At 45.3% G+C, this 25,564-nt stretch overlaps 1 protein-coding gene across 3 annotated transcripts in view; it reads right to left on the bottom strand.

Moving 5' to 3' along the window:
- smg7 (SMG7 nonsense mediated mRNA decay factor) overlaps positions 1-25,564 on the bottom strand; it is a 28,247-nt gene extending 2,683 nt beyond the window's left edge. Inside the window, exons 1-22 of one of the 3 annotated variants that reach the window (XM_030074325.1) lie at positions 25,412-25,564; positions 24,432-24,463; positions 21,857-21,974; positions 19,500-19,632; positions 19,043-19,214; positions 18,074-18,145; positions 16,900-17,050; positions 16,203-16,338; positions 14,888-15,050; positions 13,663-13,822; positions 11,895-11,965; positions 11,351-11,411; positions 10,821-10,940; positions 9,108-9,531; positions 8,859-9,000; positions 7,374-7,792; positions 6,515-6,901; positions 5,499-5,648; positions 3,874-3,960; positions 2,461-2,611; positions 2,164-2,334; positions 1,117-1,277 (exon numbers count right to left, since the gene is read on the bottom strand). In XM_030074325.1, the coding sequence (XP_029930185.1) occupies positions 1,117-1,277; positions 2,164-2,334; positions 2,461-2,611; positions 3,874-3,960; positions 5,499-5,648; positions 6,515-6,901; positions 7,374-7,792; positions 8,859-9,000; positions 9,108-9,531; positions 10,821-10,940; positions 11,351-11,411; positions 11,895-11,965; positions 13,663-13,822; positions 14,888-15,050; positions 16,203-16,338; positions 16,900-17,050; positions 18,074-18,145; positions 19,043-19,214; positions 19,500-19,632; positions 21,857-21,974; positions 24,432-24,463; positions 25,412-25,437 (3,507 nt within the window). In that variant the 5' untranslated portion in view covers positions 25,438-25,564. The remainder of the gene's footprint in view (positions 1-1,116; positions 1,278-2,163; positions 2,335-2,460; positions 2,612-3,873; positions 3,961-5,498; positions 5,649-6,514; positions 6,902-7,373; positions 7,793-8,858; positions 9,001-9,107; positions 9,532-10,820; positions 10,941-11,350; positions 11,412-11,894; positions 11,966-13,662; positions 13,823-14,887; positions 15,051-16,202; positions 16,339-16,899; positions 17,051-18,073; positions 18,146-19,042; positions 19,215-19,499; positions 19,633-21,856; positions 21,975-24,431; positions 24,464-25,411) is intronic. The other 2 variants (XM_030074326.1, XM_030074327.1) reach the window with 2 other exon arrangements.

The raw sequence follows: 25,564 nt of genomic DNA, 5'->3' as shown, positions 1-25,564 counted from the left end.
GTGTGGAGTGTGTGTGAGGTGTGTGTACAATGTGTAGGGATGTCACGATTATTTGATTTCACGAATATCCGCGATTTTAAACTCCACGGTTAATTATTCGTGAAGGTTCCTAAACACCGTCACTTTCCTAAGATCACGCCGGATGTGGAACCACAGGCAGCGCAAGTCGCACGGAACCAAAACAACTGCAAACTGCGAAAAAACAAATCTGGGTTCGCCCAGATTTATCTAACAGACATTTCTCTGGATCCAATAGAAGTGCAGCTTTCATTCTCAACCACACTAACATAGGCCTACTAGCCAATCAGAAGTAGGGAGAGGGCGGGACTTGGGTGTTGACAGTGAGGCACCCCATGTGCCGTCGACAGTGAGCCTCGTTAGCCTTCAGTGACACACACAGACATATACTGGTATGTCTATGTGACGCACTGCAGCCCACAGGATGGACCGCAGGTTCATGAAGCCCGGGGAAGACAGCAAAGACGTCTCTTACACCGATGATGTCGGCGCCGACAGGATTTGGCACGCCTATTTTACATATGGATATCTCCTGGACCGTTTATGACATACAGAAACTTTAAATAACGTCGGAAACCGGAGAAACAGAGCTTGGCGCCTATATACAGGCCATTACGGTAACTCCGTAGGACGACTGACACTTCGACCGTCCAATCACAGAAGAGTCCCCGGTAATGGTGCGACCGAAAAAATTCAGACGGTTTCTGAAAGCAGAGAGCCGGAGCTTTCCGATGGTGTGCAAAAACACTCACTCATTGCATAATTCTACAACCATAAAAAGCATGTAACATTGTAACATTGTAACATTGTAATTTATTTTCACTGTTACAGTGTTATTTATGTTTCAAAGCGCAGCTAAATATTATTTTTGTTATGCTGACATGGAAATAAATGAAACGTGAAGATCTATAAGGAGTGTTCATGTGATTTTGCACATTTATAGTGTGAAATTAATTAATATATAATAATCGTAAAATCGTGATTATTTCTCTGACAATAATCGTACCAAGAAAATCTATAATCGTGACATCCCTAACAATGTGTGCTGAGTGTGTGTGTGAGGTGTGTGTACAATGTGTGCTGAGGTGTGTGTGGCACCTTGAGGCTGTCCAGCAGCACGGTGGAGGACGACTCCTCCATGGGCGTTTCCTGGGAGGTCCAGGAGCTGCCGGTGGGCCCGGTCTGGTGCCAGCTGCTGTCGGACGCCGCCGAGGACACCGCGGCCGGCAGGTAGTCCAGCCCGAAGCCGCTCATGTTTCCTAGCAACCACAGCACAACGGGACGGGGTCAGAGGTCAAACTCAGCAGTCTGCACCATTATGACTGACATCATGATTATCAAGCAAGATTTGTTTTATTTATTATTTATTATTATGGTAACACTTTACAATAAGAGTAAAACAACTAACCTTAGTTAATGCCGTAATAAACATGAAGTAACAGGTAACTAACATGAAGTAACAGGTAACTAACATGAAGTAACAGGTAATAAACATGAAGTAACAGGTAATGAATATTAAGTAACAGTGAACTAACCGTTAACTAATGTGTCTAAGAATCATTTACTAATGCTGTTCATGCTAAGGTATTAATTAATATGTTATTTAAGGGTTATTGTAGATATTATTAACATTAATAAATGCCATAATAATCATTAACTAACAGTTAATTAACCATTACGGCATTAACTAACGTTAGCTAACGTTACTTGTTGTACTCTTATTGTAAAGTGTTACCATCATTACTTATTATTTTTATTGCATCTTAACATAATTTTCACTTTTCCTGAACAGCATTTTTCAAAACAGCAGCAGCTCCAGAGTTTTGTTTCCCTCCTTCATGAATGTTTGATCTCTAATAATCAGTATCAGCAGTGTATTGATAAGCTGCGTGCTCCTGGGTGAATGTTTGATCTCTAATAATCAGTATCAGCAGTGTATTGATAAGCTGCGTGCTCCTGGGTGAATGTTTGATCTCTAATAATCAGCATCAGCAGTGTATTGATAAGCTGCGTGCTCCTGGGTGAATGTTTGATCTCTAGTAATCAGTATCAGCAGTGTATTGATAAGCTGCGTGCTCCTGGGTGAATGTTTGATCTCTAGTAATCAGTATCAGCAGTGTATTGATAAGCTGCGTGCCGACTCACCGCTCTTGTCGGCCTTCCAGCGGTCCAGCAGCCGGCGGTCGCGGCTGTCCGGGGTGCCGATGGGGCCGAAGTTGGAGAAGGGCAGGGAGCCGTGGCTGTGGGTGGGGGGGGAGGACGGCAGGCTGCTGGGGTTGGAGGAGTGAGGGGATTGGCTGGCCGGGGTGGAGTGGTCTGCCAATCAGAGCACAGGACAGGTGTGAGGTCACGACACAGAGATGGCAGCTCTAAAACACCAGGTCTGGGATGAAGCTTTTAAAACAACGAGTGGGCGTGGCTGTGCGGAGGGGGCGGGGCTACCTGAGCTGGCGGGCAGCGAGGGCGACCAGGGCGTCCCTTCAAACAGCGAGTAGAGCGAGGGCTCCTGGTGCACCATGGGAGCGTCGGGCTTGGTGTTGGGCAGGTTCTTGCCGTAGGCCTGGCTGAAGATGCTGTTGTTCTGGTAGTTCTCCTGAAGGCAGAGGACACAGAACGCTGAGTCACGGCTGCACGGCCAATCAGAACGAAGCTCACAGGCTCAGACGTGCAGCATCACACAGATGTGGACCAGCTGCTGCTTCCCTGCTGCCTCATGTGTTTATCAATTCATTTATTCTTTCTAACCTGATTCTATTAGTTTTCTATTAGAAAAGTTCAGGTCGGCTTGATAAAGTCTCAATAAACTTAAAGGTTTTGTTTCAAATACAAAACTATCAAATATTCTTTTAAAGACGCTGAAAATCTGTTTTTGAGGATATTCTGTGAAGCTGATTAAATGTTCACTTTAATATAATAACTGTGTTACCAACAGGTATCGTTATTAACAAATAATAGGGGTAGGAAAAAAAAATAACTCAAGTATTGCAACTCTTTTTGTTAAAAGATTTTTTCACTGATTTTTTTTTTTTTTATATATATATTTTATTTATCATATGAAACTAGACGACCTCAGGAATCCACTGGTACCAACATGTCATGCTAGAATGTTGTTAAGCGACAAAATATTGTTATATTATTATTCCAGTTGTTATAATTTAATTGTGGTTTTGGGAGTTTGAGTGACTGTAACTGAGCTAATCTCCCCTCTGGGATCAATAAAGTGTTTCTGCTTCTGACAGTCCAGGTTTTAATCTCTATCCTGCCATCAAGTGGACACACAGTGTCATAACATATTTAACATAACAAAAGCATAACATTTCACTTTGATTAAAAGGCAGACTGGCAGTCTCAGTCTGAGTGTAAACCTCATTCAGCTGCTTAAACAAAAGAAAAAGAAAAAACACCACATTTTAAGTTTTTTTCCTAAAACAAGCAGCTGGTCACTTAACCACTGAAATATCTGAGCTCTGTGTATTACTGACATGATGTGGTCAAGGGCTGCAGGATATGGAAATAATTTAATACCTTCATATTTATATCAAATCTCTCAACAGAGATATGATATGTCTATGGGTTCACACTTATTCAAAATTTAAAGTGAAGCAACAGTAAAAATCAGAGGCTGGATGTAGGAGATGCAGTGACTTCAAGTATTTATTTTATTGATGAGAACAAACCAATCAGTGTCTGAATCTGATCTCATCCATATCACTGCCTTTTGACATATTAATATCTGGCATGTTCAGCTCTAGATAAGCATATGATATCACACGGCTCTGATGTGATGTGTGTGTGCCGTGGAGCCGTGAGGTGTGTGTGTGTGTGTGTGTGCCGTGGAGGAGGCGGGGCACTCACCTGCATGGAGAACCCGGATAAAGGCAGGAGGGAAGATGATTGGCTGATGACCTCGGTGCCGCTCTCCATCCTGGACTGGTTTGGCAGCTGCAGGGAGGCGAGAGGACGTTCAGGGTCAGTTTACAGTCATGACACATCCCTTCCCAGAGTCCTTTGGTGTTTTAGCAGTAAACTCTGGCACTAACTCTAGTTTCTGACGCGGTTCCCGTGAAGGCGTGTCTTTATTTTAGGCTCAGTCGCAAGTCAACAAGACAAAATGACCAAAAATCTGCTTCTGCTGTGCTCTGTGTGTTTCAGCAGCTACATGTCAGTAAACTTTACTGTCTCTGCTCTGTCAGACCGTCTGAAATAGAAACAGAAATAGAAATCGCCTTTATCGTCTGCTGATCACAGGATGAACATCTGGACTGGAAACTTGTGCCTAAGCTGGAAAATCTCAGAATCCACCGGCTAATTTCACTGTTTTCTGAGGTTAGTGAACCTCCAGCCAGTTAGCTAGCAAGGTGGATGCTGGGATTTGTTCATTTCCAGTTTGATAGCAGGAAGAGGCTTTTCCCTGGCATTATTAACATTCACTGACTTTAAAGGAACACTCCAACATTTTTTTTTAAATGAAGTCCCCCTCTCTTTTCCCGGCTTCCCCAGACTGAGACAAGGTGTTTGTTTACCATTTTCTCCTCTGTATGTCCAGTGGGTCACTTCCTATGGTGGCATTTCCTGTTTTTTTTGTTTGTTTGTTTGTTTGTTTTTTAAACTAGAGTGGTTTGAGGAGAAGTTAGAAGGGTAAATGAACACATTTATTCTTCCGTCTATCACAGTGATCCTTTTTTTTTTTTTTTTTTTTAAATTCCGCTTCATGCATTTAAAGCTGCTGTGAGCTTTATTTTTTCACTTTGATGAAGCCAGGCTAACGACTCCCATAGACTTCAAGTCTTTATGCTAAGCTAACAGGAAATGCTACACGTAGGAACTGAACCACTGGACGTCCAGAGGTGGAAATGGTGTACAACATCTGGTCTCCGTCTGGGGACGTCGGGAAAAGGGGATTTTGCCCCAAAAGTTGGAATATTCCTTTAAAGTTTTCAATGTGACCTGCTGCTTCTGACATCTGGCTAACCTCTAAATTATGAAATGCGTTGAAGAAACTCTCGGTCTCAGTTTTCCAGGACACGTCTCTTCACTCTCTGCCTGCTCAGAGGTTTGATGTTGTCTAAAGACACTGAGCATGTGATTAAAGCCACAATCTGTAGGACATCCAGCTGCTCCATGACCAATCCAGTGAAAATAACTCTAAGTGTGAGATTATCACACCTGTGACTCATCTAATCTCACTTCCTGGAACTGAAAATCCCAGGTTTCCCTTAACTCAGTTTAATCAGTAAACCTGCTTTCTGGAAGAGCAAAGATTTGAAGACTTGTCTCTGTGTTCGTGTTCATTCATGGAGCTGTCGAATCAGCACAGAGTCTCCATTATCTGAACATGTGAGGTGACGGCGGCTCTACAGCTGTGTAAAACACACCGCCCTGCCTAAGAGGGCTGAGGCTGATCTGAGTCATGTTTTTGGCGGAGCGGCAGATTGTGGCTTTAGGCCTGCATGGTGTTGGTGGAAAACAGGGCTACATACAAATATGTTTGGTCCAGGAGCAGTGCTAAGAGGGCCGGCCAAGGCCTGGTAGAAATCAGGAGGCTTAGTAAAGACCAGCTCCTCCTCCTCCTCAAAATCTGCTAGAGTTTTTAACAGGTCTGGAGGTAGAAGAGGCGAGCTCTTGTTGTCCTGAGAGATGAAGCAACAGGAAGAGGAGGAAAAAAGAAGAAGGGAGGGGGAAAACAGAAGAAGAGAGAGAGAAAGAGAGAAGGAAGGCGGTAAGACCAAGGTGGAAAAGAGGGAAAGTTAGGCTGAAAGCTGCAGAGAAGCCTGAGGGGTGACTCATGCCCATTATTCGGACGGCGGGGGGGAACACCCCGGACTGATCACCAGTCCATTGCAAGGCAGACACACACACACACACACATTCATGCACACACACAATTTAGCATCTCCAATTCACTTGACTTATATGTGTTTGGACTGTGGGAGGAAACCCACACAGACACAGGGGGGAACATGGAAATTTACAAATTTCAGTGAGGGAAAATCTGGCAATGATATTTCCAGCAGGGTCCCTTGACCTCTGACCTCCAGCTGTATGAATGAAAATGGGTTCTCTCCCCTTTGCAGACACGCCCACCTTCTGCTAATCCCATGCAGTTTGGGCCCCAAAGCCTGCAGTCCACATGTGTTCTTGTGTGATGATGTTCGCCCCCATATTAGCTATTTCATTATAGTGAGACAATTTTTTTTTTCAAACTTGACGTCACTGTAAAAATGACCTACAATGACCTCTAGAATAATCACAGAGTCATGAAACTTTACAACCACAAACTAGAATTCAAAAAAACAAAAATCACAATAAATCGTGATACTGCATCATAATGCATATGGAATGGGCACCCAAGTATGGTGACAGCACTGAATCAGGAGGTAAGTATATCATCAGCTCTGTCTACGATGGGCAGAAACAGCTGAGGTCAGGAAGGAAACAGAGAGGAAGAACAAAACAGAAGAAGAACCAAAGCAGAGGAAATGTGAAGCGTCGTCACCTCGAACGGGGCTCCCCGTGGCCCGCCGGCGTCCTGCTCGGGGCAGAAGCCGCCCGGCGGAGGCCTCTTTCCCATGCGCTCGTTCATGACGGCCAGGCTGTCGCCCATGCGGTAGGACGGCTCCCAGTAGAAGTCCTGCATCTTGACGTCGGGGTACTTCATCTTCTTGTCCATGGCGGGCAGCGGCGGCTGGGCGGGCGGCTGGGGGCCCTGCAGCGCCACCGGCTGCAGCTGGTGCTCGTACAGCTTGAGCGGGTCCTGCGGCGGCAGGAAGTAGGCCTGCTGCTGAGGCTGCTTCACCGGCATCTGCAGGCCCGGCATCTTCTGCAGAGCCGCCTGGGCCTGGCTCCACATCTGAGACGGCTGGTCCTGGACCTGCATGTACTGCTGGGAGAACACATGATGTCATCAGCCTGCACACAGCACGCTCACAACCTGTAACCCCGCGCTGGATCTCTGCATATAGGACATTCTCCTACCAAATGTTTTTTTTTTTTTTTTTTTTTTGCACTGGTCAGGGAGAACGTGGCTGAAAAAATATTTCTTATTGAAAAACATTTGAGGAGCACTGCTCTAAATCATCAACCCTGAGACTGTTGTGTCCACAGTTTGATGTAATATGCATTTCAAGTATAATGTAACTCAATGATGCAACAATGTTACAATGTGTAGCAATGTAAAATCACAATTATTACATTACATTACATTATTGCATTATTGTAATGTAATAACTGTGATTAATCCCTGGCAGCAGCAGTAATTAGTTACACTAGTTTTGTGTTTCATCTACAAACTCGCTGCCAAACGGGGGAGTGAACAGGTGTGTGCTCCAGGTGAGCGCCCCCTGCAGGTGACTGACCTGCTGTAGGACGGGGTGGTGCGGCGGGCTCTTCCCCATGCCCACCTGCTGCACCGGCTTGGTGGGCGACTGCTGCTGCTGCTGGCCGAGCGCCTGCACCTGCAGCTGCACCGACTGCTGCAAGGCCTGCTGGGAGGGCGGCTGGCCCTGGGGCTGCTGGGCCTGCGGGCCCTGGCTCATGGGCCCCGGCCCCGGCCCCTGTCCCGTGGGCCCCTGTCCCGGTCCGGAGGGCCTCTGCTGGCTGTAAGGGATGTGGGACTGCTTCCCCGCCTGCACCTGCGTGCTGGCCTGGCCGTGGGCGGCCGGCTGCAGGAACGGCCCCGGCACCGACACGCCTGTGGAGAAGGTGAAGCCCGGGTTCACCTGCAGCCCTGGGAACGCCACGGGGGGCGGGATGACGTAGGCCGGCGGAGGAAAACCTGCCAAACAGCCAATCAGGAAGCGGGTTAACAAGAGGAGATGTGACCGTTAACTAAACCAGAACCCCATTCTGTGATTCAGCTCAGATCAAAGACTCTAAACCAGACCTCATGCAGCGGGTTCACATCAAAGAGCCGACCGTTTCCATGACAACAACACACTCCAGGCACACTAACCTGTTTCAAAACCACCTCCAGAAGTTAGTTAGTAATAACTGAGTGTTGATGTGTTTGGTTTACCAGACAGACTAAACAGACTAATGCTGACCTCAGGCTGTTCAATAACATCAAATCAAATCAAAACCAAACGTGAAACCTGAGCAGACACAGAGCGGCCATGTGTGTGTGTGTGTGTGTGTGTGTGTGTGTTTGTTGGATCTCAAACAGTTGTTGAACCCAGTGTTTCCTCTAGGTGCTGCTGTGCAGCGGCTCGTCTTCACCTCGTCTGAGTAGCTTCAAAATGATCTCAGTCATTACAGACATTACACATTACAGACAGGTGAACATTATTCATGTTCACCTTTTGAGTCTTACTTTGCTGAATTTGCAGCTTTTGACATGTATCTGTACCAAGAGCTTTCAAAAATGTATTTAAAATAGAAAGATTACTTGATGGAGTTACTTTAGTTGTTTTTGTTTCATATGCTCTTACATTCATATGAGACACGCATCTGCCCATAAACAAATATTAAAAAGTGCAACTATTAGTCTGCGCAGTGCACCTGGCAGGAACTACAGGAATATTATACAAATACTGCATGCAGCAGGGCTTTGCTCGGGGGAGATGTTTTCTAGAGCTAAACACTTCACACATAATGTCCTTTGAAGAATGAGGAGAGGTCGGACTCTGGGATTAGATGCACTAATTGTTTTTTTTTAACACCAGACAGCAGCTTCAGACGCTCACCGCAGTTTCCTCTAAAATGTTTCTAAAACTGTTTCTTTTTGTTGTGAATCTTTGATGTGAACTGGCCCTTTAGATGTACTCTGCTGTAATGATGTACAATTTGTGTCATAAGGCTTAGTTTGGTGTTTGGTGTGTGTGTGTGTGTGTGTGTGTGTGTACCGGGCCGGCTGGGCAGCGGGGGGAAGGCTCCAGGATGATGGATGGGGATGAACTGGGAGGAGCAGGTGGTTTGAGTCTGGGTGACGGGCGTCTTCCTCGCCTCCGACACCGGAGTCTTCCTCAGCTCCACCTGAGCTTTCACCTGAGCAGGAAGCAGCACGAGGAAATAATGACATCATCAAATAAATGGAGACAAACAGAAATACAAACAACCACATGGTCAGGTGTCAGAGAGCGGCTCTCCTCTACCTGTTTGCCGGCCTCGCTGGTTTTCTCGTGGCCGGCCTTCTTCATCTCGCTCTTCCTCTTGCCGTCCCTCTTCAGCTCTCCCTTCCCGGCGGCTCCGTTTCCTTTGATGAAGTCGCGGCGCTCCTTGCCGCCGTCTTTCTGGTGGTGGTTGCGGACGGGCTCGCGGCTCTGCTCGCGCGGCTTGATGTTCTCCTTGAAGGTGACGACGGGCCGGTCGCCGCCGTCCAGCCCGCCGCCCTGCGTCTTCCCCGCCGACAGCACCGACTTCAGGCCGCCGTTGCCGCCGTCGTTGGGCATTTGCTCGCCGTTGGACGACTCCTGCAGGACCGGCGCCTCCTTCTCCTGCGGCTCCTCGATGGCCTGCTCCGGGATGTCGGTGATAAAGACGAGCAGGCCGTCCTCGCTCACCTGGCACTGGATCAGCCTGCAGGGAGAGAGAGAGAGAGAGAGAGTGATGATCTGCTGTCAGAACCCTGTGACCTCTGACCTCACCGTGACCCCTGAAAAAATAAAAAAGTCTGTCTGTATCTCATTCCCAACTTGCTACTATACCTGGTTCATTTAACCCTCTGAACCCCAAGCAGTTTTGGGGTGTTTTCTGCTCCCCTCACATTTTGGCTCACTGTGGGCTTGTTTTTCTGCTGCACCTCTATGGAAACAGCACAGCTGTGGCTCTCACCTGAAGCCATTCAAAAAAATGTCTTTCACACAGTATGAAAGAGTTATAGTGCCATAAATAATAAAAAAATAAAAAAAGGCAAACTGATTTTTTTTAATAATTTATTTTACAAAAATCGAGAAAGTGTCACTGATCCAGGAAAAAAAAGTAGGGCTTCACATGATGTATTTCCTGAAATATTAAAATTTTTCCAACCTGTATTAACTTAGGTGTTTTTACTGACTTATGCCCTTCCATGTTACTACTATTGCCTACGCACTGAAATTCAGTGAATTTTTGTCACACGACTGTTGGGCTCACCTGAATCAATCAAGATGTCTCAGATCCGCTGAAGACCGCAGAATTTTCTGTTTTTTGAATGATCTGGATTGAGTAAACGACTATTTTTTTGGCGAATTGTTGAATGAAGCATGTATAATAAAATGATTCGAATGAAAAAAATCACTTTTTTAGGCTTAGTTTCATCCTTTTTTCTACCGCTAAACCGAAGTCGGACATGTTGCATTCAGGGACCGTCGGAAAATTCAAATTCCAAATAGGTTTTTAAAGCTTCCAGCTATGATAAACGGTTGAATTTTGGCGATTTTTTAAAAAATACATGTCTTTCCATCCCGCCGGCGGGTTTGGGGTTCAGGGAGTTAAGGAGAAAAAAGAAAAATCACCTCATTTAGGTTACAACCACTAGATCTCTTACTTAAAAAAAACAGCATGAAAGATCTCCACCTCAGAGCCGAGCTGCTCGACTACAGCAAAAATCACAGTCTCAGTATTTCATGTATATGTGTAGCTTTGTGTAGCCTGGCTGACAGTGAGTCTGGGCTGAAGGTGTGTCGCTGCAGAAGGACAGGAGCGCTCTGGATTTACAACACAACATCAAACAAGATCATCGCTGCAGAAGGAGATGCAGCACAACTATTGCTTCATCTTGATTATTTTGTTTTCAGAATTGTTGGAACCCCAAATGGTAACTGAAACTAAAATCTGACTGACGGCCCCGCCCTGCCTCAGCGTGGGACGGGGAGAGAGCGACTCACCCCGGCTGGTTGTCGGCCACCCACTTCCCCAGGCTGATCAGCCTCTGGTGGCGGGCGTGAACCGGCAGGCCATCCCGGTCCACCAGGATGCCCTGGTGACCTTTAGTGAAGTCCAGAGACCTGAACACACACACACACACACACACACACACACACACACACACACACACACACACACACAGTGAAAACATTTCCAAACCTGGCAGATGTGAAGCTGCTGAACCTGCATCCTGTTTCAGTCTGAAATGTGATTTGTTCTTTGTTTTGTTTTGGGGCGTTTGGTCTACATGTAGGATTAATATGTTTGTTTGTTTGAAAGTTTGTTTGTCTGTGTGTGGTGGCTATGTGCTTTTTTGTTACTGTTATGAAAAATGTACAATTAAATTATCTATCTATCTATCTAGATTCATATTTTTACAAATGTCTTCGTTTCCCCGACAAATGATGTAGAAAGGCTTGATCGGGGATTTGGAAGGACTGGATCTGATAAACGTGCAGGATGGCAGCAGGATGAGGGGCTGAGGTCCTACCTGAGAGCAGGCCTGAGAGCCAAGAAGCCCTGCAGCTCAAACTCCTCCGGCAGGGGCGTCGCTGGGGACAAAACAAACACACCTTCACTAGAACCTGCAGCTGCAGCGCCGAGAGGAGCCACATCAAGTTAGACAAACTTTTTCACAAGAGACACGTCGCACAGGGACAGCTGGGAATATTATATGATTAAAATTGTATATTTAAATATATATTATATATTTAAAAGGTCAGATCAGCGACACTGGATCAGATGTCTTGTGTTTAAATGAGCATGTGAACTATTCCTCGTTTTGCTGGGGACCTCCTGGAAGACCCTCAAGGACCCCTGGGTGTCCCCGGGCCCCATTTTGAAAACCAATTTGAAAGCCAATTCTCTGTTATTATCTTCATCATTTCCCACTATTATTTGAATTTTTTCCACAGGATTGTATCATCACACTGAAGCCATCATTTGGTCAAATGAAGGAATAACCCTGACGTGTTTGTTTCTCTAATTGTTTTCAAACAGGTGGGCTGGCGGGTCAGAGCTGAGCGGCGTCCCACCTGAGGAGCAGGACACGTCATCCTCTTTGGGCTGGAAACTGTTGAGGATGGAGACGAGCCAGGGCCAGATGCTGCGGGACAGGAGGGAGGCGTTAAACTCACACACACAACAACAGCAACAGGGCAGTGAGACCCAGTCTGAAGCCTGAGGTCAATCTCTGCTGGGACACACACACAGTGAAATGCCCTTGAGCAAGGCACCAGGCTGCACTGTGTTACAGACATAGCAGGGCAACTCTCGCTGCACGACTTTTAAGAATTAAAAGACACAGTAGTAAAAAAAAACGGCAGGTGAAGCTACAGTTTCAACTCTGTAAATCAATTTAAATTTATGCAGGACAGAAAAACTGCTCTGCTTCTTTCCTGCAAAGAACTGAAGAGCTAAAAGTGAGAAAAGGAGGTGAGTCGGGTTTTCCTGCCTCACATCACAACCTGACCCTCAACAGGAGACTCACTGTTCATCAGAAACAGGGATCAACAGGTCACATCTACACTGAGCCAGCTGAATCTGAAAACACAGCATTTCTTTCCTCTGGTTTAGACGTCAGTCCACACTGAATTTATTTGGTGGACAAGTTGTGAAACTAAAATATTTCCCAAAAGTTTATTGATTTTTTTTAACGGCGTGTTTGTTAATAAACTGATGAGGCTGAAGTAGTGGAGGAGGAGAACAGAAGGTGTGTGCACGCTGAGGATGACCGGGCAAAGCGGTGTTTTCAGATTTCCCCAGCTTGGTGCGGGCACTGCCCAAAACCTGATGCCTGCGCCCGTCACGCCTCACTCTGTGGCTCATCCTGTTTCAGAGCAGGAACTCCGGCCTGACTGGAGCTCCTACATTCCTCATCCTGGCTCAGTTAGATGATCACTGATGTGCAGTTTGACTACAGCTTCCTGTTGCGTGTGCTCTGTTTACTGCTCTCTGCTGGGGAAATGTGACTTCACAGTCTGTGTCATTTAAAGACGCTGCCGCAGTTCCTCCGGGTCACCAGCAGAGGTCACACAGGAGGCAGGAATACAGTAACATCACATCACAGTATTCCTACTCACACTGTCAGTCTACTATATATCTATTATTACTGTTTATTGCCATAATCTATGATACTATACTATAACTTTTTCACTTTTCTAACTGATTTTCCCTCTGTGTCCTGTTGCTTTCGTCCCATCCACCCGTCTGTTTGTTAGCGGGATATCCCAAAACTTGATGAATGGATTTGCACAAACATGGTCCAAAATAAACATAATTTACCTGCCAAATGCAGGTAAATTCTGGGTTTGGGGATTAAATAAAATGAGTCACTGTTAAATAATCTGGAATTACAACTGGAGGTTTCATGTGTGCCCGCTGAGAGCCTCGCAACAGGAAGTGTTTCTGCACCTGCTGGGACCTTCCTGCTGATGATGCACTTTAAATGAACACCATCTGATTGGACTATTCAAACTAGCGGAGTCATTTTCATCTCTGTCATGTGACCCCTGCTCTGCACACTGAGGGAAGAAAAGATCACCTGCTGACTGCAGATTCACTCAACAAATTACTGAATTACCGAGTTTTAAAAGTGCCTCATGAACAGGTATGTAACGGTGTGAAGGATGAGTGAAATACAGCTCCACCTTGTGGCAGGAGACAGTACAGCAGTGCTAAGACAGAGTTTGACTGACAACACTGTTCTTAGAGTTAGCCGGTGATATAATGCACTGTGGTAACGTGTGTTTTAAAAGTGTCAGGATTTGGACGCTGCATCACAGAACGACTGAAGACACTCACTACTGCCTCTTGTCCACGGCGGTCTCGTGGAAGACGCTGGGCCGCAGGCGGAGCCAGTCCAGAGAAACCTTGATGGCGGGCAGAGGACACTCGCCCATGATCTCCTCGCCGCGGTTCTTATTGAGCAGAGCGCGGCTGCACATCACACCCAGGAAGGACACTGCGGGACAGAGGGACGGACAGACGGCTTCAGACACACAGACGCAGGAGAAACAAACCCTCAACCCCCCCAGTCTGCCTGGACAACCAGCGAACCATCCATCTATTCCTCTGCCCATCAGTCTGTCATCTGTCATCAAATATCTGCACCAACACAAAACAGTCATGAATCATTACGCACATGAAGAATCACATCTGTACTCAGATCTTAAAAACAAGCTACAGGCGACATTCTGCCTTTGTTCTTGCTTTCATTAAGTTCAGTTGCCCTGTGGGATTTTTTTCTTCTTTTTTTGTCTCTCACATTTTCATTTTTTATCTTGTAACTCACTCTGTAACTGTTGTGATAAGAGCTGCTGTTACTTAAGATCATTCATAAGGAACAGGAGTTTTCTGTAATGTGGCTTTTTATTGTAAATCAGCCTGAATGGATGGAGGCTCAAATAACTGCCTAAAGCAGAAAAGTGTTTGTGTTATCATCTGCAGCACAAGTCTTCACAGTGCCAACAGCAGGAGAGTCGGGTTTTCTGGAAACCTGTAAATCCTTTTGAGACTAAAGGGGATTTTCATTCACACAGCTGGAGGTCAGAGGTCACGGGACCCGCTGGAAACGGACATGACAGATTTGCCCTTCAACAAAATTTAGCCAAACTCTGCAGCGATAAATGTCCAGTAGATTCCTTTGGTCATCTAGTTTCATATGATACCAATATCCTGACTTTAAAAACACCTGCATAACAATAAATATCTATTAAAAAATCGAAATGAAAAAGAACTGCGATACTTAGGTGAATGGATTTTTTTCTATACTGTCACTGAATCGTGAATACTGCACGGTGAATGTAGACTTGTTCACATTGAACAAAAGTAAAAACTCGTAAAAATGAACAAAGCAGTTCATCTCTGGCCCTTTCACATTTTTCATAATAACTGACTGCTGATGTGGCTTCAGGACATTAATGACAGCTGTTTTTCATGACTCAGCTGTTCTGTCAGTATTACAGACAGCTGCATCAGTATCACAGCATCATGATGAGTGTGAGTGTGGGTGCAGTGTGTTTCGTACTGAAGAGCGCCAGCAGCTGCACCCAGCTGATCTGCTGCTCGCTGCTGAAGCTCTGCTCGCCGCCGTCGGCCGTCACGTCCCGCAGCTGGTGCAGCTCAAACAGGTTGATGACCGTGATGTGGACCAGCTGCTGGGAGCTGAACGCCTTCTGCAGGATCAGCCTCTGCACGCACACACACACACACACACACAGACACACACACACACACACACACACAGATAAAGAAGGTGAGCTCCTGAAGATGAAAGCGATCACAGGCCGCACAGCCAGTAATATTTCTGGACTGGCGGTCTCCATGAGGGTGAGTAAGTACAGTAACATTAACTGTGTTAACTTTTTTTAACTTTTTTTTTTTTTTTAACCAATAATCAATCACAAATATTATCAAACAAAATGACACAGAACTGCATTTTAATGAACATACATAAAATAACTTCTCAAATATGAAGTATTTTATTTAAATTCATGTATACCAAAGGTCAACGTGAATTAATTTCCCATCAGGCACAAAACAAGACACAGATCTGTTCACAAGAGGAGCCCAAACAGCCTAAACTGATAGTATGGAAAACGATCAATATTGAAACCGATGATCTATTCAAATCTATCTGTCACTTGTACGAACACCACAGAAGAAGCTGTGTTACGTTACATTCAGATTAGAGGTCGACTGATAGTGGATTTTCAAAAGCCGCTATAAGAACGAGAGCTTGGGACTTTATTATTAACTTTATTATTAACTGGATGACTGCTGATCTGAACATCAAAGTCAATGTAATAAAAACCTAAATAAATATACACATAAATGTGGATCAGAAATTATCAAACAAATTATCAAAAGAAACTAATAAATAAATGTGGAACTAAAAAAAATCAAATCTAGAATGTGGGTGGGAGCTCTTTTTTGTTTTTTAAGCCATTTTGTCCCCTCAAAGTGACTGATTCCAGCTGAGAGGCCTGACACGGTGCAGGAATCATCTGACTGTAGCAGTTTGAAGTTTTGCAGAAATAAATTCGTTATTGTATAAAATTGTTTTATATGCATTTACAGCAGTTAAAGTCTGATTTTATTTGTATGTTATTCATTTGTTTATTCATCTGGGAACCATTTAAGTTACTTCTTCACGTCCCATTTGCCTGAGGACAAAGTCTTTTCTGTGTCGGGTTAAGGCTAGTCATTTTACAGAAGTTCAGAAAACCTCCACAAAGTGATTACTCGGTCGACCTGTAGCTGGGATTTGCCAGCCACTGTGACCGAGACAAAGAGGTTTAGCACGTCTGTCTGGGCTCTGATCCTCGGTGCCGCTGGTTTACCTGGAACTGCTCCTCCAGCTTCTCCCGCAGCGCACTCAGCTTGTCCAGGCTCTTGCTCAGGTAGACGTGGCCGTGAAACTTGATGAAGGCCTTGATGAAATCCGACACGCTCCACTTGGTTTTCACCTCGTCACGGCTAAGGTCGAACACAGGCGGGACGCAGGGCCGAAGCAAAGGAAACGGAGAGGAAACGTTATCACGAGTCACAAGAGAGTGAACAACAGAGCAGGCAGGTGACCGGGTCTGCACCAATAAGCCATCACACCACAACATTGATTATGAAAATATACAAATCACAAGAGGCTGCAATTTATTTATTCACGGCGAAAACCGAGCATCAAACATCTGCATTTTCTCTCCAACTGACAAAATAAAGGTCAATATTAATATTAATATTATGAGGAGAGCTGATGATAACAGCAGGATCTGACTTACATTGTTCAGAGTGTGAAACCCAGCAGATTTACAACCAGGAAACAAGTCAGATCTGTTATGTGTGTGATGTTCAACACTGCGGTGCTGGCATACTAAAGCAACAGCCTGAGGAGATGCTGTTAATCAGACGCCACATTAGCGAGCCAGATCAATAAAATACTTTCTTTCATGTCTTTTCTGACTTCATTAGCCTACAAGTGAGCTGATACTAAATGATGCATGCTGCTGGGGCTGTTGCTTGTGCAGAGGAAGTGCTGGTCACCTCTCCAGGGCTTTAGACAGCGCCTTCTGCAGGTTGGTGGAAGCAGCAGGGAAGGGGAACTTGACGGCGATGCTGCGGCAGTAGTAGAAGATGGTGGTGAGGTGGTCGCCTTTAGACGAGGCCAGGATGGCCAGCTGGTTGTAGGGCTGACCTGTGACAACATAACCCCATCACATGACATTACACCAGTGTACACACACACACACACAGCAGGAAACTAAACTAATCACACACTAGGAGACTGAAGTGTGTGTCAGCTCCAGCAGCAGAAGCTGTGTTCATGCTCTGCATGTAGAGACCAGCTGGCTGCTGCACGTTTATCTGCTCTGCAGGTGATGAGCCATCAGCTGACTTCACTGTGTGTGTGTGTGTGTGTGTGTGTGTGTGTGTGTGTGTGTGTGTGTGTGTGCTGCCTTCAGGCTGATCAGACCTGCACCCACTGGTAACCAGTAACTAACTGGTAACCGGCCATTTCAGTAAAGCACGTCTATGTTTCTATGGAGCTGTTATGTGACACTGTAATCTGTTACTGTATTTCATGGAGTTGTGTCACATGGCATCACATTTCACTTAGTCTCATCACACCGTATATTGTTTCTATTATATTGTTATAAATTATAAATTGTATACAAGCAATATAATATACTGTTTACATTGTGCTAAACAGTATATTGCAGTATATTGCATTTCAGCTGTGAAATACAATCATTCATTGCACTTTCCCTATCAAATCAAATAAGTATGTTAGCGTGTGGTTGCTAGGGTATCCAAAGTGGTTGCTAGGGTGTTTTTTTATTAAATGGTTGCATGGATGTTGCTAGGTGGCTGCCGCAGTGCTCTTCCTGGTGGTGTGACTAGGGTGCTGCTAGGTGGTTGCCAGGGAGTCGTAGGTGGTCGCTAGGGTGTCCTAGATGGTTGCTAGGGAGCTGTAGGTGGTGACTCTGGTGTTTTACATGGTTGCTAGGGAGTTCTTGGTGGTTGCTCTGATTTTTCAAATATGGTTGCTAAGGAGATGAAGGTGGTTGCTTTGGTGTTCTAGGTGGTTGCTAAGTCGTTAAGATAATAACACACTGAAATTCAAGTCATATGTGTGTCCACACAGAAGGTGTAATTATATACCATGTACTGTGTGTGTGTGTGTGTGTGTGTGTGTGTGTGTGTGTGTCAGACTCACCGTTTGACGGGACGAGCTGAGCTGCATGGCGGTAGTAAGACTCTGCCTGGCTGGTCTGGTTGCGGTAACGTGCTGCAGGACAGAAACACAGTGAGGAGAACGTTCACACACACACACACACACACACACACACACACACACACACACACACACACTCCTGGTTACACACTGAGATACTGGACACACACCAGTAACAGCAGCAGCTGTGTACCACTTTTTTAAGGCAGTTGTAAAGAGTCCATAACACTGTCCATTAGCGCAAATAAACCTTAAATAAATAGATTACATTACAAACAGGGTTACAAATAAAATCAAAACATTAATAAAATACTTAAAATATGTGTAATTAAATGTTAGAAAATTAATGGTGACTGTTTAAAACTAAGGTGTCTGATTGGTTGTAAATGAACGGCTTGAGCCTTAACACAAAGCAAAATGTGAAGAATACAGCAAAGACGAAAGAGGAGAGGAGCAAAGAGGAGGTCGAGGGAATGTGAGGCGCTCATGACAGGTTTTCTGTTTTGGAGGAGGAACCTGACTGCAGCACGTTCAGGACGGGGTTGCTGGGGAATTATTCTGGAAAACGTCAAGTTTCCTGAATTTTCTCCAGCAGCAAGCGGCCTTGAACAATGAACAAATGATGTGCGAGGAACTTGAAAGGGAAAACAAACCAGGGGGAGTAAACACCACAACGATAAAGCAATATGTAAATTGAAAGCAAACGGATAAAAGTGAGTTTTGGCAGATGAAAGAAGATGAAAGTGTTTCTTCAGGTGAACTGCTGCTACGCTTTGATGCCTGGACTGCCGAGGTTCAAACAGCTTCAGCTCTCTAATCTGCTCTTTGAAACACTGAAAACTGTTTTGTCTGCTGATCCAAGAAATATATTTTACTGCCTTCAAAGTTATGACTGAGTCCTGAAACATGCCGCAGGCGGAGAGGAACCTGGCGGCAGAGACGGAGGCTCACCGATGTCTCCGAGGTGGACGAGGCAGTGCTGGCAGATGTAGGAGCAGGAGCTGGGCTGAGGGGTGACGATGGCGCTGGTGCTGCTCTGTTTATTGCTGATGATGCCGAGCTGGGACGACTTGACGCGACACGGCAGGTCCACGTTGAACACCGTGCACAGCTCCTGCAGTAACTGAGGAGAGCACAGAGGAAGGTCATGTGTTGTCATGTGTCTGCGTACAGCGACATGAACACCAACACCACCAGCGCTGGGAGGACGCAGCTTCTTTTAACACAGTTTTCTCTAATGACCTGGTTTATATGGTTTTAATCAGGGGTGGGGGGAAAATGGATTCACTGGTCCAACTGTAAAGATGAAGAAGAGACCGTCTAAAAACCGCGGCTTCCTCCAGCATGTGGACTAGGACTGTCAAATGTACATCAGACATCCTAATATTGTAGCAGCGGTGAGAGCTACCTGTGTGTAGAATCCACTAGCTGCCTCGAGGAAGAGCGACAGGTTGGCCTGCACCTCGCTGCGGTTGGGGTTGGCTCGGTTCTTGGCTTGGCTCTGCAGGGTGGTGATCTGGTTCTTGAAAGCGTGATTCCACCTGCAGGACAAAAACACAGTCGACCGGTCACGTGACAGCAGAGACGGGCGGGGCGACCTGGAGCTCAAAGCGCGGCTCATAGGTTCCATACCAGCACGAGACCACCGTTTTAACTTTCCCAGTTTAACCTTCATGCTTAGGTCCAGAGATTCTGCTCAGCACTAAACACTCTGCATTCACCCACAGAGGCTGGAAACCACCGTGTAAACTCTACAGCTTTAGATTACTGTACACAACAACAACACAAAACACCTTTTTGATGTAATTCTCAAAGTTCAAATTCCTCCTTTTCCAGACTTCAGGAAGAACCCTGAACAAATAGTCCCTGCTCCTGAGTTAATTCAAGTGTTAGCTAAGCACCACAGGTATTAATGGAAACGTACATTATTCCAGTAAGCTGCATTTGAACACACACACTGAAGACTCTTGCTTGTACTTGGGAGCAGAAGCAGAGAGAGGCTCATTAACATTAGAGGTTCCACTTTAGCAGCAAAAGACCTGCTGTCTGATTTGATGTGATTAAATCTGAAATTGAGGATTTGGAGCCAACAGGGAGCCTGTTGACAGAGATCAGTGGCTAACAGGGTGTAGAACGCCGCTGGTTAACTATTCTCCCAGGCAGTTTCCATCCAGACTGAGGGAATATTTACATTTGCAAGAATATGAAACCAGCAGGGCGTGGGATTTATTTCTATCATAAAATCAGCTTTTATTGAAAAATAAATTTGGGATCTGACCTATGTTCCGATCCCTGAATGGAGCATCTGTGTTTTTACCTGGTCGCTGTAACACAGGAAGGTGAGGGTGAACGCTGGGACGTGGTGGAGCGTCACCGACTCAACCAAAGTACAAAAACATGCAGACAGATAAAGCTTGCAGCTTCCTCGGCTAAGGAATCGTTCCCACCAATTTTGGGTGAAATGTTCCTTTAAGAATTCAAGCAGCACACATATGGGGTGATAATAGCACAACCCTTCTTGTCAAAAACGTGACTTGGACACTGTGACACATCTCAAGTCATATGCAGGGTTTCATCTGTATTCATTGAGCAGCGGAAGCAAAGAGATGACCAGCAAGACAAACGAAATGAAATTAAACTTTGTTATTAAGACGCACTATGATCTGAAACTGAAGTACGTGTAATCCACGTGTTTTAGAAATCATCAATATATTGACTATAGTATGATTAAAAACACTTTTAGCACTTGAACCTCATCTTGGAACACAACATTGATCCAAACACATACAGGACAAAACTATTTGAGGGAATTTGTTTGGACTTACTGTGCTTTGTACAAAGCACATTACAGGTAAGAAGTACATGTTAAAGACATGCTAACAATGTGCAAACGTGTTGATAATGCCGTGTTGATCAAAGCGCTGGCCCTCCACACATGTGCCTGCAGAACGAACGGCAGAACAGACAGCTTGTGATGAACAGGCGCTGAAACAGGGCCTCAGAGGCTAAACGTGCAAAGTGAGCCGAGAAAAACATCTGAATGCATAATCTCAGCTGAACTTTATAAAATCCAGGATCTCAATATTTCCCAGACATTTTATCAGTTCTCAAATTTTCTTGTGTTTTCCACGACAGCAAAACCAGTCTATAACTCTCCAGGTTTTTCAGGATGGATGAAGGTTATTATAATTCACTATATCAAAACTTGTGACCAAAACAAATGTGAAAGAAATTTTAGTTAACGGAAATAAAAAGAAAAATTAGACTTTATAAAAAAGAAAAAGGGAAAACTAGGCAAGACGATATTGTGTTCTTACAAAACTAACTACACTAAAATCCAAGAGTGCAGAAAATGTGTTTGGCGCTGCTGCTGGTCAGTTTGGTCTCAAGCAGCATGAGTTTGCGTTGGTGCTGATGTTTATTGAGACTGGGCCGTCAACAGAACCGGGAGTCTCTGCCTCCACAAAGTCAAGAGCTAATCTGACAAACAGCGGCCAGATTAGAATAAAACAACTAACTCCCACTGACACTGACAGCAAGAACAACTCAACTCCAACTCAACATTTTCACACAACAACCCAACTGGGACCAGCAAACCCACCGTGGAGACTGAACTGACACTAAACTGAACAGAAAACAAAACTAAAAATGAAATAAAAATAAAAACTGTGATAACTCTGGAGGGAACCCTGCGGGTGAGTGCAGTGCTCTTTTTCCTGACAGAGCGGTGTGATCAGTGTGCTGTGATGCGGGGGCGGGGCTTACAGGTCTTGCTCCACCTTCTTGTCCAGAGCGTACTCCAGGTCTGTCACCAGCATCTTCTGGTACAGGTCCTGCAGGGCCTGCCGCGACGTCCACACCTCTGCCGCCCCCAGCTTGGAGTCTGGACGACAAAGTGGAAACAGATCAACATTCTCTGTGGTTTAGTTTTGTAAAAAGAGAAAAAAAATCAGATGCAGGATGTTGTGCTGTTACACGGGATGGGAAATCCCCACCTGCCATCTGCTGTTTAACGAGTTACACACATCAACAACATCACATCGAAGTGATGTTGTTTCTAAAACTTTGGCTGGATGGTGAAATAGTTACTGTGAGCAGGGAATTTTGGATGTGCAGTCACTGTGGGAAACAGGTCATCTGCTGACCTGGTGTCAGTTCTTAGAACATGCACTGGTGTGTGCTGCAAAAGACGGCCCATCATATGGAGTGTATACATTCACACAACACTGCTACCTGAGCTGATGAATACTGGGCACAGTACGGCACGGACGGGGAAACAATATGAGATCTGTCCTAGACAATATATGTCATTATCATATCCTCATCTAGATATGAGCATGTGAGATATTAATATCTCAAAAGCCAACAATATGGACAATATCAAATTTTGGGTTACGGTTAGCCTAAGACACTTAATGGTCTGTTCTGATCAATACCTTGTGAAGTAACTGCATTTTCTATGTATTATTATGCTGTTTTTTTTTTTCTTTAAGATTGCTCAATTTTTACTGTTGCTACACTTGAAATTTCCAATAAGTGTGAACCCACAGTCATATCATATATCATATCACTATCCAGATACTGAGGCATGAAATTTGGTCCATATCGAGCAGCTCTAGTAGAAGCGGTAGTACTGGTACAGTATTGGTTGCACCAGTAGTAGCAGTAGGGGCATAGTATTGTGATATTTTGTGTGGCAATACTGTATCGATACATGGACACCAAGTATCAATGCAACATTTCTGACAGGCTTTTCTGACAGAGCTGGCCAGTCTGTCCTATTTTAGTGCAATAAAAATTACTGTAGTGACATGAACAGAATGAAAACTTTATCTGATTAGGTAAAACACATACTGACCAACTTTTCCTTTTGGGACATAATTTGCTGTTGACAGAAGGTAATAAATTGCAATATATTGCAATGCATGTTATTAGTGTATTGCCAAATGTTTAAACCTGCAATACTGTTGTATCATGACTTATGTATTGTGATAATATCATATCATAGGGCCTCTGGTGGTTCCCAGCCCTAAGCAGCAGTAGCAGTATCAGTACAGTATAGGTAGCAGTAGCAGTAGTAGTGGTTGTGGTAGTAGTCATAGTAGTAGTAGTAGTAGCAGTAGCAGTAGTAGCAGCAGTGGTAGTGGTAGCAGTAGTAGCATCACTCTAGTATTTTTTAGTAGCAGTAGTAGTATTGGTATAGTATTATGTGCACCGCTAGCAGTAGTAGCAGCAGCAGTGGCAATATTAACAGCACCAGCAGCAGTATTGGTAGCAGTATTAGTGGTATCAGTACAGTATTAGTAGCAGCAGTATTAGTGTTATCAGTACAGTATTAGTAGCAGCAGTAACAGTAGTAGCAGTACTAGACGTATGGATACAATATTAGTAGCAGCAGTAGTAGTAGAAGAAGTAGTAGTAGCAGTAATAGTTGCAGCAGTAGTAGTTGTCATCGTAGTAGCAGTGGTATCAGTACAGTATTAGCAGTGGCAGCATTAGTAGCATCTGTAGTAGTAGTGACAGCAGCAGTAGTATCAGTACAGTATTAGTGGTAACAGTATTAGTAACACCAATAGTAGCAGTGTTAGTAGTATCCGTACAGTATTAGTAGTAGCAGCAGCAGCAGTAGTAGTAGCAGCAGTAGTAGTAGCCGCAGTATTAGTAGCAGTAGTAGTAGCAGCAGTATTAATAGGAGCAATAGCAGTAGCAGTAGCAGTAGTAGTATCAGCTGTATTAATAGGAGCAATAGCAGTATTAGTAGCAGTATCAGTAGCAGCAGTATAAATAGGAGCAGCAGCAGCAGTATTTATAGGAGCAGTAGCCGTAGTAGTAGTAGTAGTAATAGTAGTAGTAGTAGTAGTAGCAGCAGCAGCAGTATTAATAGGAGCAGTAGCAGTAGCAGTATTAGTAGTAGTAGTAGTAGTAGTAGTAGTAGCAGCAGCAGTATTTATAGGAGCAGTAGCCGTAGTAGTAGTAGTAGTAATAGTAGTAGTAGTAGTAGTAGCAGCAGCAGCAGTATTAATAGGAGCAGTAGCAGTAGCAGTATTAGTAGTAGTAGTAGTAGCAGCAGCAGTAGCAGCAGCAGCAGCAGTATTAATAGGAGCAGGAGCAGGAGCAGGAGCAGGAGCAGTAGCAGTAGCAGTAGCAGTATTAGTAGTAGTAGTAGTGGTGGTGGTAGTGGTAGTAGTAGTAGCAGCAGCAGTATTAGCAGTAGTAGTGGTGGTGGTGGTAGTGGTAGTGAACAGACTCCAGGTGATGCAGCGGAGCGGCCAGGTGGCCGCAGCGTGCGGACCTGACGCTGTGCAGCAGCTGCAGGTGGAAGGTGACGTGCGGAACCTACCTGTCATGTCAGCCTTCAGGGCCTCTGCCTGGCTGCTCGGATGTAAACAGAGGAGAGGCTCGGGTTAGACGGACAATGGAGGGAGGCAGCATCACACAAACAGCGGCACAAAAACAACCAGTGAAGCTGGTAGTTTCAGAAAACACTTGATTTGACGGCGTTCAGCACATACCGCTCCACTTCCTCACTGAACAGCCTGTACTCACACACTGGCTAGCTAGAAACACAGTGCTAATATCAATAGACTGCATGTGTGGCTAAATTATGTCATTAACCAGCCTGTATTAAATATCAGCGAGAGGGTTCAGTGCGGCTCGTTGTTACAACCTTCCTGGATATAAATATAATTATCATATGTAACTGTGCAGGTAGCAAGCCCACAGCTAGCTAGCGTTCATCAATCGGCCAGCCAATGAAATATGTAGCGATACCGTTAGCGAAGCACCCACCGCACGCTGCTTCAACCTTCTGACTGGATGTAAAACACGACACCCAGCCAACACACAGCCAGGTCGACATTAAACGACATCAATATGAACCGTGGCGTTATTCAACTCACGATACATCGGCTATTACACCGCTAACGTGACATACGCAGAAAGACGCTAGCTAACGTTAGCAGGCTAAAGCTAGCCACAACACACTGCCCAGCGCGTCAGAGCATGGCGGGTAAACACACATTCAGCCCGGCTTCAGAGCCACAGGAGCCCAGCCACGGCTGAATTATGACCGCCCGAAGCAGGCCACAGCAGGCATTACATACATTTGACGGAGATGACGGCCGGGCGGCAACATCGGCTGTTTGTTGTTGTGTGATGCTAGCTAGCGCCAACGTTCAGGGGGCTGGTCCCCAAGCTAGCAAGGCAGCGGGCTAACGTTAGCAATCAAACGAAACAATGAACTCTCTCGCTTGGAATATCGATCCGTCGCGTCCAGTGTGCGATCGGAAACGTGAACGAGTGATTTCGCTTTGAATTTACCGTAAATATTGGGCGCAGAGGTTCATCCTGCCCGATCGCCGGTCTTTCAGACAACGACTGGTCCAGAAGCTAACGCTACCCCCGGCGCCATATTGTTCCTGTGTGAGCCAGGGAGGCCGAGGAGGGAGGGAGGCTGTTTACCTGCAGGACAGC

Source organism: Myripristis murdjan, chromosome 17 (assembly GCF_902150065.1).
Source record: "Myripristis murdjan chromosome 17, fMyrMur1.1, whole genome shotgun sequence".
In the NCBI taxonomy this organism is placed as follows: Eukaryota; Metazoa; Chordata; class Actinopteri; order Holocentriformes; family Holocentridae; genus Myripristis; species Myripristis murdjan.
This window is presented reverse-complemented; position numbering and strand designations above follow the sequence as displayed.